The 13,903-nt window shown below is 47.4% G+C and overlaps 1 protein-coding gene across 2 annotated transcripts in view; it reads left to right on the top strand.

Moving 5' to 3' along the window:
- The first annotated feature begins 3,351 nt into the window (after positions 1 to 3,351).
- Positions 3,352 to 13,903, top strand: part of Cfap100 (cilia and flagella associated protein 100) — a 30,855-nt gene continuing 20,303 nt past the window's right edge. The window contains exons 1-2 of one of the 2 annotated variants that reach the window (XM_059258181.1): positions 3,352 to 3,440; positions 4,255 to 4,360. In XM_059258181.1, coding sequence (XP_059114164.1) covers positions 4,309 to 4,360 — 52 coding nt within the window. In that variant the 5' untranslated portion in view covers positions 3,352 to 3,440; positions 4,255 to 4,308. Of the gene's footprint in view, positions 3,441 to 4,254; positions 4,361 to 6,314; positions 6,356 to 13,903 lie in introns of those variants that run through there. The other variant, XM_059258182.1, reaches the window with a different exon arrangement.

Raw genomic sequence — 13,903 nt, 5'->3', positions numbered from 1 at the left:
GGCAGGAAGGCCAAGGAAATGTCTGATAGATGGAGGCAGGCAATGATGGGCCAGAGCAAGGTATGGGCCATAGCAAGGTATGGGCCAGAGCAAGGTATGGGCCAGAGCAATGATGGGCCAGAGCAAGGTATGGGCCACTACCACCTGCTAGGGGGGTCAGTCTCAGTGTGAGCTTATTTGGGCCACTCCAAAGTGGCCCCTGAGTACCAGGTAGGAACTTGCCAGCAGGGTAACATTCCCCCACCCCACCCTATCATCCCATAGGAAGTTGCCAAGACATGCAATTTCTGAAATGTCTGTGACAAAACCAGGATCATAGAGAAGATGCAAAATCTGCCCTCCTTGGAGGTAGTGGGAGACTACCTGCCATTTTGGTAGACCTGTGAGACCTTTTCCATGTGGAGGTGTCCTATGTCCCCTTCCCCAAGCCAAATCTCCTACCATGGAAGCCAGAGCCACCTCAGGTCAGTGGTGGCCCTGACAGGATACATTTGTGGCCAGTTTTGGGCTCTCTCCTGATTCCCTCATCCTATGCCTGGTGTCCTGGCCCTCTTGGGGCGGGGTCTGGGAGTTCACAATGCCTTCTTCGCCTGCAGTTGCTTATTGGCCAATTCCTCTTCTCTGTCCTCAAGACCATGGGCTGGTACACCTTTCTAGGAGGGAAATAGGTCAGCTTCCCTTTAGAAAGAGCGTTAGCTTCTCCAAAAACATTTCACTGTGAAAAAATTTCAAACTTTAGACATACACATCTTTGAAAAGAACTTTGTAGGGGCGTCCAGGCCCCCACAGAGGGCTGTGCAAGGACAGCTGTGGTGGCCTTACCACACATCTGCCCAGCCTTCCATCACCCCCTTAGTCCATCTAACTTTTGAAATAAGCTTTTTGTCGGCAAATGATGTTAGGCTAAGATTAAAAATTGCAAATCAGGCCGGGTGGCAGTGGCACACGTCTTTAATCCCACCTCTCGGGAGACAGAGCCAGGTGGATCTCTGTGAGTTCAAGGCCAGTCTGGTGGATAGAGTGAGATCCAGGACAGGCACCAAAACTACATGGAGAAAATGTGTCTCGGAAAAAAAAAAAAAGATCCAAATCAGGGATGGAGAGATATCTCAGCAGGCAAAGACACTTGTCATGAAGCCTGCTGACCTGAGTTTGAGCCCAGGAACCCACAGGGTAGGAGAAAACCTGACTCCTGTAAGTTGTCCTCTGACCTCTACACGTGTGCCTCCCCGCACTAAGTAAAAACAAAAATTTGTTTTAAATTTCCATGTCGGGCCACATCTTCTAGGTGATTTTCTTTCTAACCTTTTGAACAACCAAGAGTCACAGCAGAGAACTTAGCATCGTTACCAAGCACACTTGCAGGCTTCTGGGATCTCCTACACAGTCATTGTTTTGAATAAGATCAAAAAGGAAGCTGGTGGGAGACAGGGTGTGTCTGGTTAACTGTCCTCCCTCCGGGGTGTTGATAGGAAACCAGCTCTGGCTCACAGGGAAAAAGAATTTACTCTGTAGCCAAATATGAATGGCTACTCCAGAGGAACACAGATTCAGGCTACAACTAAGGGGGTGGGTCTCTGCTGTAGGCCTTAGATGCTGTCTGATGGAAGGTAGGGGTCCGAACATTCCAAAAAGGATTATTTAACAGTCACAAGAATGTTCCATCAATCACAAATGTGTTCAATAAATGGCTGTTTCGCCGGGTGGTGGCACATGCCTTTAATCCCAGCACTCGGGAGGCAGAGGCAGGCGGATCTCTGTGGGTTTGAGGCCAGCCTGGTCTACAGAGTGAGATCCAGGAAAGGCACCAAAACTACAGAGAGAAACCTTGTCTCAAAAAACAAAACAAAAACAAACCAACAACTAAAAATGGCTGTTTCCCTGGATGGTGGGGGTGCATGCCTTTAATCCCAGCACTTGGGAGGCAGAGGCAAGCTGATCTCTGTGAGTTCAAGGCCAGCCTGGTCTACAAAGCCAGTTCCAGGACAGCCAGGACTATTACACAGGGAAACCCTGTCTGGAAAAACACAACAAAAGGTCTCGAGGGGTTATATTACCTGAGATAATCTGCCTGTAGCCCTGCAGCATTCCAACTCTCTACAATCATTGAGGTTGTATCAATCACTTTGGCTTTGGAATGTTTAACACAGGTGTGGCTTTCTTCCAGGAACTGAGGGGGTCACACTGGCTCCTCATGCTGAGGAGGGGGGGGGGGTGGTTCAGAACCGAACCTATTAATCCGGGTGGCAGTGAGCACTGAATGGTGGATTTGTGCCAAGTGTATTGAGCGGTACCTGGTGTACAGGAAACACCCTGTGAGGGTTCACGGGGGACTCAGGACAAGCGTGCTGACACCAGGACCGGTAGCACCCTCGTTTGTCTTCTTCTTTTTGGGTGGCTTATTTTTCTAGATTCCTAAAAGCCTCGTGGTTTAAAAGACAAACCATTCCTGACATATTTGCTTGAATGGGTGAATTAATAAGTGCATCTCTTGGTTTGCTGAGCCTCAAATCTGGTGCAGTTTTTTTTTTTTTTTTTTTTTGTGTGTGTGTGTGTGTGTGTGTGTGTGTGAGAGAGAGAGAGAGAGAGAGAGAGAGAGAGAGAGAGAGAGAGAGAGAGAGAGAGAGAGATTTGTCCAGCTTTTCTGACAGAGTGAAAGGAAGCTGAGGCCAGAAAGTTGGAGATTCTAGACGACGGTGCAAGGGCCTCCAGCACCAGGGTGCAGGGAGCCACTTGCTTCCAAGGGGTATTTAACACCAGGTGCCCAAAAAACCCACCTACACACAAACCGCATGCAGGGCCAACAACACTCTCTGCCTGGCTCCCCCATGGCTGGACTGCCCTGCAGGATACTGTCCTCTTTGGTGATCCCCGACCCACCAAACTCCAGAAGCCACCTCTGCAATCCCATGCCTGGCCTTCCTGCCAAGATCTTTCCACCCAACGGGTGGCGCCAGCGACTCTGGGTAGAGCCAGGAGCTAAGGGGGATTATCTTTGGCACATTCCTGGCCTGTTGTAGAGGACAACCCTAGACTCCCGCCCCAACTCCGAAGATCCCTAAATATTCCCCGAGGAGCCAGGCTGTTGGGTGTGCCCCAGCTGCAGCAAACTCCTTAAGGGTGGGCAGGAGAATCTGGGGGTGGGAGGGGCTGCTGCGCCGGGCGGACACACCCTGTGTCCGGGCCGCAACGACCCGGACTTGGCTCCGCTCCTGGTCGTTGTTCCCTCCTGGTCTCGGTCTCGTTTGCCCTTCAGCTGCTCCAGTCCTGCACAAGGACTCTGCGCCTGCCCGCCAAGTGTGCCCGGGCCCGCCTCCGGGGCTTTGTGACATCACAGCTCTTGTGAGAATGGTTGCCTTGGCGTTGTAAACGCAGTTCAGGACCAGAAGACTCGAGAACTGCGGACTGAGTCTTCGGAGCGAGCAGGCTGCGCGCAGCTGGTGGGTGCTCCAGGCGGGGTGGCCATGGGGCGCGGGCCCGAGATCCAGCACCTTAGCTGGGCCCCTTGCAAGGCTCTGAGCCCCTCCTTGCTCCTTTCCACTTCTTTTATGACAGGCCTAATTTAAGCAGCCATCCTTTGCCTTGTTGCTGCATTCTTGCCCCCAGGCCATGGCGTGGTAGGAGGAGTTCAGGGTGTTAGGAGGCTGGATTCCTGGGTGGTGTTTCCTCTTCCAAAGGGACTGAGGCAGGGATGGCTCAAACTGCAAGCTACCCTGGGCTCCACCGCCAGCCCTTCCTGGCGATGGTGTGGAACTCTGGCTGAGCCTCTGCAAACAGGAAAACTAACTCATTTCTATTTGAAGGATGCCCAAGACATGGTCAGGAACTCTGACAGGTGGAACACAGGCCTTGTTTTCATGCAGCTTGCATTCTGGGAGAAATGGGCAATAAAAGCCTTTTAAGTGGTAACCACTTGACCCCATAAAGAAGAAAATGAAAGGTCATTACATGCACTGGTGCAGGAAGGTCTCTCAGGATGACATCTGAGCCTGGATTTAAAGGGAGAAGCCTCCACCCCCAACCTTACCCCACCCCCAACCTCAGCTAGGCGAGAGGCCCCAGGCAGACCAAAGCTGGTGTGTTCTAAAAACAGGAGGACCCTGGCAGCTGAGCTTTACTCAGGAGGGGGACAGTGGATCCCACCAAACCTGGATAGGCCACGTAGTGGAAATGCAAGCTACTGTCAGCCACGCAGGGTCGAGGAGGGCTGTGGGTGTGGGAGACCACCCACTCAAGTACTGTGTCACTTCCCAGGCGAGAATCTCCTTCAGCTAAGGCCAAGCTTTGCACACCGGTTGGTTCTCAGCCATGATGTCCAAGGCACATTCCTCTATGTTCCCTGTGAAAATAGTCAATGACAGTAAGTACTGAGCTGGGTGGGAACTTCCAGAGGTCAAAAGGAACCCTGGAGCCTGGGACAGTAAGGTGTGAACTCACTCGGGGGCTAGGTAGTTCTAAATCAGCACCATGTATGAGTTTCTTACCGCTGCTGTGATGCAGAGCCACCAGGGACTGCATGGTTTAAAGAGTAGAAGCCGTTGCCCAGCTTTGGCAGCCATGATTGATAGGAAGGTGTACAGGGCTGGTGCCTTCTGATGTACCGGGAGAGTATGACCCACGCCCTCTGCCTTTGGCTTTGAGGGTACCACCCGATTCTGCCTTCACACTTCTGTAGTGCTCCTCCCGTGTGTCTGTGCTCCAGGGTCCCTTTTATTAGCACAGTGGACGTGGGCTGATGTCAGAATGTCCTCAACTTTAGTAAACATGTCTGCAATGACCTTATTTTCAAACAAGGCCACATTCTGAGGTGCTGTGGAGATACAGACTTCTGACGGTTGCAGGTCAGGAGAGATGGCACCACAAAACAAGCCTCTCAGCTTTTTTTCTGCTGTGGTTGCTAGGCTGAGCCTGGAGGAGGTGGGCTGGCTGGGCCCAGTATGGGTGAAATGTCCCTTCTCAGGCTAAATGGCATGCATGCTATCAGGTGCTCACACTGGGTGGCATCTAAGAAGGCTGTAAGGGGGACAACGCCATCATCCCTGCAGTCTCTGTTCCCTTCAGCTTTTAAATCCCAACTTAATGTGTTTTCAGGGCAAGTCAAACTTCAAAAGCATACTTTCACTCCCCCACACACCTATTTGAAAGTCTACCCCCAACCTCTCTCCAGACCCCGTGGGATGCACAGAGACACCTCCAAGCAAGCTCTGTGCACATCCAAGCAGAAACTTGGGCCTACAGCATGTCCTTTCAAGCACACAATAAAAATGCCCGTCTGCACCCTGCTTTTTCCATGACCCCCACACTGAGCATCCCCAGGAGTGGTGGTGCATACCTGTAAAACCAGCACTGGGACAATCAGGCAAGAGGATTGTAAGTTTGGGCCAGCCTGGGTTACATAGTGAGACCCTGTTGCAAAAAGCTATCTTAAGAACACTGGAGACATTTAATATTTTCTAGCTGATTCGAAATCCCACAGTGTGAGCGGAATGTGCTTTATCACCAGCTGCCAACAATAGCCACGTTGTGTATTTCCCAAAAATGAACTAGTATACATTCTTGCTCCCACAAGGATACTTAGAGCCCCCCACCTCCATATTGACTATCTCTCTCTCCTCCTTTCTCTTGTCTGAGAACATTTAATAATAAAATAGATGATGTCACCTCTCAACACAGGAAAGTACAAGAAAACTCTGCTACCACAAGAAGATGGGAGAGCATAATCAACCCCCTGGAGAGGGGCCCTGGGGTGGGGGTGCTTAGTTGGGGGCACCCGGTAGCACTGAGGCAAAACAGCAGGTGATAAACTTGAGAAACTTGAGGGTTGGTGAGTGTGTGGCAAAACCAGACCTGCCAGCCAGACCTGGGATTGGCTTGCCGAAGCCAGCCGGGAGGTCAGAGGGAGCCCAGAGCAGGCCGTAGCTTCCTGTAGAGGCTGGGAGTGAAGGACCAGCCTACTGGCTCACAAGACCTCAGCATCCAGCCTCAGTGTAGGTCCCATTCAGGGACACATGACTGAGGAGGATATCTAGCCCAGAACCTGACCGCCAGGATAGAGACCGTTTGACTAAATGGTCAACTTCATTTTCCTGGAAGCCGGGTTGTAAGAGGCTCTGTAAAGAGCCTCAGTCATGAACACCAGGTAGGTGTCAAATGGGCAGGCCTTCCCTTGTGGGCAGGGCTGGGGACAACAGCTTCATGAGGCAGTTCAGAGGAACCTGGCCTTCAGAGAGCTCATTGCATCTTGGGAGCTGCAACCTGGCTGCCTCGGTTAGAAGGTTTACTGCTGTGATAAGCACCATGACCAAAAGCAAGTTGTGGAGGAGCCTTACACTTCCGGGTACAGTCCATCACTGAGGTAAGTCAGGGCAGGAACCCAAGCAGGGCAGGAACCTGGAGGCAGGAACTGATGCAGAGGCCATGGGGGAGTGCTGCTTACTGGCTTGCTTTCTTTGGCTTGTTCAGCCTGCTTTCTTATAGCACCCCGGACCACCTTCCTAGAGTGGTATCACCCACAATGGGCTGGGCCCTCCCACACCAGTAACTAATTAAGAAAATGCCATACAGCCTGTAAGCCAGGTCTTATGGAAGCAATTTCTCAGTTGAGGTTCCCTCTTCTCAAGATGATTCTAGCTTGTGTCAAGTTCACAGAAAACTATCCAGTTCACTAGCCATCCAAAGTCAGCCCTGTAGCCACTGCAGACAAAGCTGGCCATCCGCATATACAGCTCACACTATCCTGTGCACGGGGTCAACTGTGAGACCTTAGCTGTTTCACTCATCTGTACTAGGCCCCTGCTGGTGTCAGCCACTGTGCTGGTGATACAGGGGAGATAAGACATAGGAGGTGCTTTTGAGTTTGGGGGAGGCAGCAGTAAGCAGCCCTCCCTCTTTGGGGACTCTATTCCTGTTCCACCAACTCTACTCTGCTCCTTAGATAGGACAGGAAGCCATTCTCCCAGTGTCTGGGTACTGCTGGCCCTCGGATGGTGTTTTTAAAAATAAACGTCAGGTGGTGGTGGCACATGCCTTTGATCCCAGAACTTTGGAGGCAAAGGCAGGTGGATCTCTATGAGTTTGAGGCCAGCCTGGTCTACAGAGTGAGTTCCAGGACAGCCAGGGCAATATAGAAATCCTGTTCTGAAAAACACACACACATACACACACACACACACACACACACACACACACACATACACACACACACACACACACACACACACCTTGCTCAATCTAGTGTTGCTTGTATATGATTTCAGGGCTGACCACATGATCTTGACTAACCAATTAGGAGCTCATTCCCATGGAAGACTATTTCTCCTGTTCTCAGCCTTCCTTGGTTGCCTGTCGTTCTTTGTCTAGGGTTGAGGCCCTGTGAGTTCCCAGCCCTGCCACCTCATGTTAGCACATCCACTGGTGGTGTCATTATTCAGGTCTTGCTTAGGTAGCCATGTTCTCGTGGTATCACAAGTCATTTCTAGGATGCACAATCTCACAGAACCTTTCTCCATACTCCAGCTCTTAGGATCCTCCTGCCCCTCTCCCTCCATGTTCCCTAAGCCTTATAAGTGCAGTGGTTGTTTTATAGGTGTGTTTAGAGCTGGACACTCCACAACCACTTGTTCTCTGCATTGGGACTGGTTGTGGTTTTCTGTTGCAAAGAGAAATGACTTCGACAAGGGTGAAAGCTGTTTTTAGAGTGTATCTAGACTTAGGAATGTCACCGTTTTAGTAAAGTATTGATGGAAGTATTAAGGCAGCTCCACGTAGTTAAAAGGGAGGTTTATTTTGTGGGGTAACTTACAAGTAAAGGGATAGGTTACAGGGTCCGGGAAAGGTGTCCTTCAGTCCAGCGGTGTTCTCTGGAGAACTCTGCTCGATCTATCTTCAGGATCCAGGATCCAGGAACCAAGAGAGCTGGCACATCCAGATCTCAGGTCTTAAGGGCTTCTCTCTCGGCCCCACCTCATAAGCATGACAGTTACAGGAAGCCTCAATGTGTAGCAGAAATCTTAAAAGTTCTTATTAATAAAATCAAACCTGAGCCAGTTATTGGGGTGAACTGGAAGATCAGAGAACCAGAACAAGCCACAGCTACCTCACCTCGCTGGATCCTCAGCTGGTCTTGTTTCCTCAGACTGGAGGCCTCTGAGTCCTCGTATCCAAATGGCTCTCCGCTGAACTGTGCTGCTCAAAAGCCTGAATGCTTAACCAGCCAAATGCTTAACCAGCCAAAATGCTTCTTGTTTCTGGTCTTCACACCTTATATATCTTTCTGCTTTCTACCACCACTCCCTGGGATTAAAGGCTCGCTTTCTTGGATTAAAGGCATGTGTTACCATGCCTGGCCGTTTCCAATGTGGCCTTGAACTCACAGAGATCCAGAGGGATTTCTACCTCTTAAGTCCTAGGATTAAAGGTGTGAGTGCCACCATTTTCTAGCCTTTGTATCTAGTGGCTGTTCTGTCTCTGACCCCAGATAAGTTTATTAGGATACACAATATTTTGGGGAACACAATACCACCACATTTCCCCTTTTTTGTCTAAAATTTAAAAAGGCTTATAACTAATACAAGAAAAACTATCCAATAAGTATATACAATATACACAGTCAAGATTACATTAACGATGTCTAGTCCATTAACATTTGACAGATTCAGGCAAAAAAATCCATTATATATATTAACAATGTCCAGTCCAGTAACATTTGATAAACTCGGACAAAAAAATTTTCATTACTTATCTTATTTAAAACAAGTAGTTCCTTTTTAAAATCATATTTATATTCTCTCTTTTTTCTTTTCATAATAGATTCGGTAATCTACCTTTTGTCATTTTTATATCTTCTCCTTTTTCTTTTTAGTGTAGATTCAGTGATCTACCCATTTATCCTCTTATTTCTTTATCTTTTTTCTCAGAGTAGATTTCAATGATCTACCTCAAATCTATATTCTCTTTTTTCTTTTTTAAACAAAAATTCTGAATCTAATCTCCATGTTCAGCTTTTTCTCTTGACCATTAACAATTAATGACTTGTAACCAACCATCATAAACAATGACAATATCCATAACTCAAACGACCAAAAACTTCCTATCCCACCTCTTGGGAATGTGGGCGTTGTTTTCTTAAAATTACTTCCATCTTTAGGGGATCCTGAAAAGAAAATTTTTGGTTAAATGTCAAGTCCTGTATCATTTGTCCAGTCGCTGCATAATGAGAAAGTACAGGGCTTGTTTCAAGTCTTTGTTCAAGTAGGCTGGATCATCTCAGCTAGCCATCTCAAAATTGTCCTGAGCAGTTTGTAGTCCAAAGTTGATCTTTCCGTAGTGTGAGGTGTAGTCATGGTTCCCTGTAGACTTTTTTTTTTTTTTTTTTTTTTTTTTTGTGCCTCCTCTGTGGTTTGGAGCAATCACAGTCTGATGAATGTCTGTCTCTCGGAACCATGAACATTCTTCACTAGAAGAGAAAATCTTCACCGCATTTTCTCCCCACCATTTGTCTTGCCAAACATTTCCAAACTGACCTTTGTTGATGCTTTCTTGTAACACGATGGTCTTGGCAATTCTTCTCTGAACAAGCAGTAGTAAACCCTTTGTCCCAGATAGCAGCATCACCGCAGTCACCAACACGATAAGAAGCAGCCAGCAGCTCGGAGTAGCAGCCACTGCCTCCATGGTCCCACCACTGTTTGTGGCTCAGCCCCGGCCGAAGCTTCTCCTAGGTTGGCCTCAAACTTGGGATCCTGCCTCTGCCTTCTTTAGTAAATCCAACCAGTGTGTGCCACCACAACTGGCCGAGTATAGCTTGGGCCTGAGCTGGGGCCCACAAGGCCACAGGCAAGCAGCTTTTTCATTAATTCGTACCACAAACATTGGGCGCCAGATGTAGCAGGAATCTTAAAAGTTCTTATTAATAAAATCAAACCTGAGCCAGTTATTGGGGTGAATTGGAAGATCAGAGAGATAGAACAAGCCACAGCTACCTCATCAATGGGGGTAGTACTTCCAGGGCAAAGCTGGAACAGCTACCCACTATAGTAAAGTGTTGGTAGTAGGTTCTCCTCTAAGATCCATTACCTCACTTGCTGTTTTCCCTAGGGTCACTATTGCTGTGACGAAACACCATGTCCAAAGCAACTTAGGAGGAAGGGGTTTATAGTTCCCTCACAGTTCCATATAAAGTTCATCATCAAAAGTACTGAGGGCAGAAATTCATAAAGGGCAGGAACCTGGAGGCAGGAGCTGAGGCAGAGGCCATGGGGGAGTGCTGCTTACTGGCTTGCTCCTCATGGCTTGCTCAGCCTGCTTTCTTACAGAACCCAGGATCACCAATCCAGGGATAGCACCACCCACAATGGGATGGGCCCTCCCCTGTCTATCACTAGTTAAGAAAATGCCCCATAGGCTTGCCTACAGCCTGATCTTACAAAGGTTTTTCTCAATTGAGCCTTTTCTGATGATTCTAGCTTGTGTCAAGTTGATATAAAACTAACCATCACAGTTTGGAAGTTAACAAGAGTTGAGGATGAGTTGTAATAAAAGGTGATGAATTTGGGTGCATGCCCCAGAGACTTCAGAGGCAGGCCATGGATTTTTAAAAGAAATCACATGTGTGTGTGTGTGTGTGTGTGTGTGTGTGTGTGTGTGTGTGTATGTGTGTGTATGTATGAATCCTGGTGTGTGTGTATAAAGGTCGGAGAACAGTTTGGGTGCATCAGCTCTCTCCTTCCATTGTGTGGGTTCTGGGGATCAAACTCGGGTTATCAGGCCTCCTGGAGAGTGTCTAACCCACCCATCTCACCAGGCCTTTGGGATGCTCCTGTCCTGGGTTCCACTGTGGCACCTCCCTCCTTGAGCCCTTGAGGAGTCTGGACATCTATTTACTTTTTGAATGATGCCTCCCTGAACATCCCATTTTAAACTATGGGCTCTAGTCAGATGTGTATAGCTTTCCAGGACATAGCTTGATGAAGAGGACAGCTGGGCACTCAACCAGCATCTGGGAAGCAGGGGCAGGTGGATCTCTGTGGTTCAAGGTCAGCCTGGTCTACAGAGCTAGTTCCAGGACAGCCAAAGCTACACAGAGGAAACCTTGTGTTAATCCAATAGATCGAGAGTAAGACCACTACCACAATTTAAAGCCAAATCTGAAGCAAACTTTAATACTGGCCAGGTGGATGGCACTGGCAGGTTCATACCCAGGTTCCCAGGAAATGGCCCTGAGTCACAGTTTGCAGTGGCTTAAGAAGGAAAACCCATAATTCATTGTATTTGCCACCAGGTCCAATCAGTGGCAAGTATACATCCTGACATAGTTCCTGCCTGTCAACCTCCCACCCACATATGATCAAGCACATCTGGTGCAGATGGTCAAACAAACTTGTTTAGGGGAGTGAAAACCATGTGGCTTGTTATCTCCATAAACAACAGCCCCCAGCATTTCAGGAACTGTCTGTCCTTGGGCAAGGGGCTTGCAGATCAGAGGCATTTTTGTTTCATGGATCACTAAGGTACAGTAATCAAAACTTAAAATGTAACTTTGGTGTTCACATCCCTCCTTGAGTTGTATCTTGAGTCAATCCTTGACTCTGTGATGGGTACCTGTTTATATTGGGATCTAATAACCATCATCTTAATGGTACCCAGACAGGAATTATCATTTAGTTAAATCATCAATGATGCAAGAGCCAAGAGCAATTAGCAGAAGCAGAATGACCAAAGGCCCTGTGATGGCTGATAGAGTTACTATCTGGAAGGGACCTGGAAATGAGAATGGGGACCAGTTCATCTCAGGTCCCCCTTTTTTGCAATTTTTTTTTTCTGAGCACAGCCAGCTTATTTCTACTGATTCCTGAATGATTTATATAGAAATAACTATTTCCTCTTAAAGCTGTACAATAACCTCTCTGTTTTACATAGAGTGAGTTGAGTGCCCTATCATACTATAGAACTATTTCAACTAATGACTCTTCCAGTTGCTAGATCTGGGTCTACTTGGTTTTGAAGGTATACCTTTCCTGGTATGCCAATAGGCACTATTTTGCCCCCTATGCCAGGGAGTTTTCTTTTGATTGAACATTCCAGCCTGCTGGGGGACAAGGGGTGATGTACTCTCTTCTGTAACTACTTCCTGCTGAAACTAGGACATTGTTGTCAGGGCCCAGGAAGGTTCAAATGTTCCTGCAATATCAAAAATAAAGTACTCTTTTTTACTTCAAAAGGGAGAAAACAGGGCATAACCACATTCTGCATAAGGCAAAACCAAGCTCCAATAGTGCAAATAATCCAAAGCTCAATATCTGGAATTCATTCCAATCCTTTTGGGTTTCTTGAGAGGCTTGGATCACCTCTTTGGCCCCACCCTTGGCAGCAGAAACATAGCCCGCCTTCTAGATCCCAGCTGGCTCCATTTCAATGTGGCTGATGCTTCTAGTGACTATTCTACGGCACCAGCATTTCCCAAACTGCTCAGGTTCCACTGCAACTGGGCTGTCTTTGGGAACTCCAGCCTTGCCACACATTTGCAAGCCTCAGCTGTTCCCCATGATCCTTCATGTCTTTAAAACCATTACCACCTGAGTGACTCTTAAATTACAAAGTTTAGCTGCCAGAGCAAGGTACATTCTTGCATATAAAAGCCTGGAGGTGCAGCTTTAATACCTTGTTAAACAAGCATTGTTTGTAAGTCCTATTTTTTTTTTTACAAATCTTGTTTTCAGGACAGGACAGGAATCACACAAAAATTTATCCTAATCCAATATATCTTGGATACCTGTTGTTTCCTCCTTGGTAGGCCCACCCCACATGATCACCTTTAATAAAGATGACTAAGTCACATGACATCCATTTTAGCCAACCCAGCAAAGATGACTGCCAGCTATGTGGCTGCCCAAAGATGGTGAAGTCACATGACATCCACCCTCTCCAACCCTACCAAAGATGGCTGCCAGCCATGTGACTGCCTAAAGATGGTGGCAATCCAAAATGGAACCATGCCACATGGTTTCTTTAAAATTACCCTTCCATAGATTTTTAACTATCAACTCCCAGTATTACTAGTTTCAACTTTTTTTTCATAGATTTTACAGATTTTTAACCATATCCAACAAAGTAAACTTATAAATCTCCAGATACTGAATGTTCACATAAACCAAGTCTAATTCTTTTGGCTGTTCTGTGTGGTAATATATTGTGTACCTTAATAAAATTTGCCTTAAGATCAGAGAACAGAACAAGCCACTAGATTAAACATAGATGCCAGGTAGTGGTGACACACACCTTTAATCCTTGCACTCAGGAGGCAGAGATCTGTCTGTATCTCTGTGAGTTTAAAGCCACCCTGGACTACATGAGATTGACTCAGTCTAGGAGAGAAAACAGGGCCAGGCAGTGGTGGCACACACCTTTAATCCCAGTACTGGGAAGCACACAGGCCTTTAATCCCAGGAAGTGGTGGCTGGACAGAGAAAGGTATATAAGGCATGAGGACACAGGAACTAAATGCTTTTCAGCCGAAGCCTTTCAGCTAGAGGCTCTTTTAGCTGGAGCCTTTTGGGTGAGGATTCAGAGACATTCAGTCAGAAGATATATGGAGTTGGCGAGGTGAGCTGTGGCTTGTTCCTTTGTCTTTCTGATCTTCAGACAACTTTTATTAGGATACATATTATATCACCACAGTTCTGCTTTGCTTTCTGTTCCCCGTCTCTCTGCTGGGTGATTCAACAGACATGGCAGCATAAAGGAAACTTTTAAATATGCCTGGATCTAGTGAAGGGAGGGCCGTAATCCAACTCCAGAGCCAGCTTTCCAATCAAGAAAACCAGCATAAAACAACTTTAATGTTATCCACACCCAAAAGGTATCTGAACTCCTACTAACCTGAATCCAGTGACCTGAGAACTCAGAG

Source organism: Peromyscus eremicus, chromosome 3, assembly GCF_949786415.1.
Source record: "Peromyscus eremicus chromosome 3, PerEre_H2_v1, whole genome shotgun sequence".
In the NCBI taxonomy this organism is placed as follows: Eukaryota; Metazoa; Chordata; class Mammalia; order Rodentia; family Cricetidae; genus Peromyscus; species Peromyscus eremicus.
The sequence above is the reverse complement of the archived record's forward strand: the minus strand, read 5'-3'. Positions and strand labels throughout refer to the sequence as shown.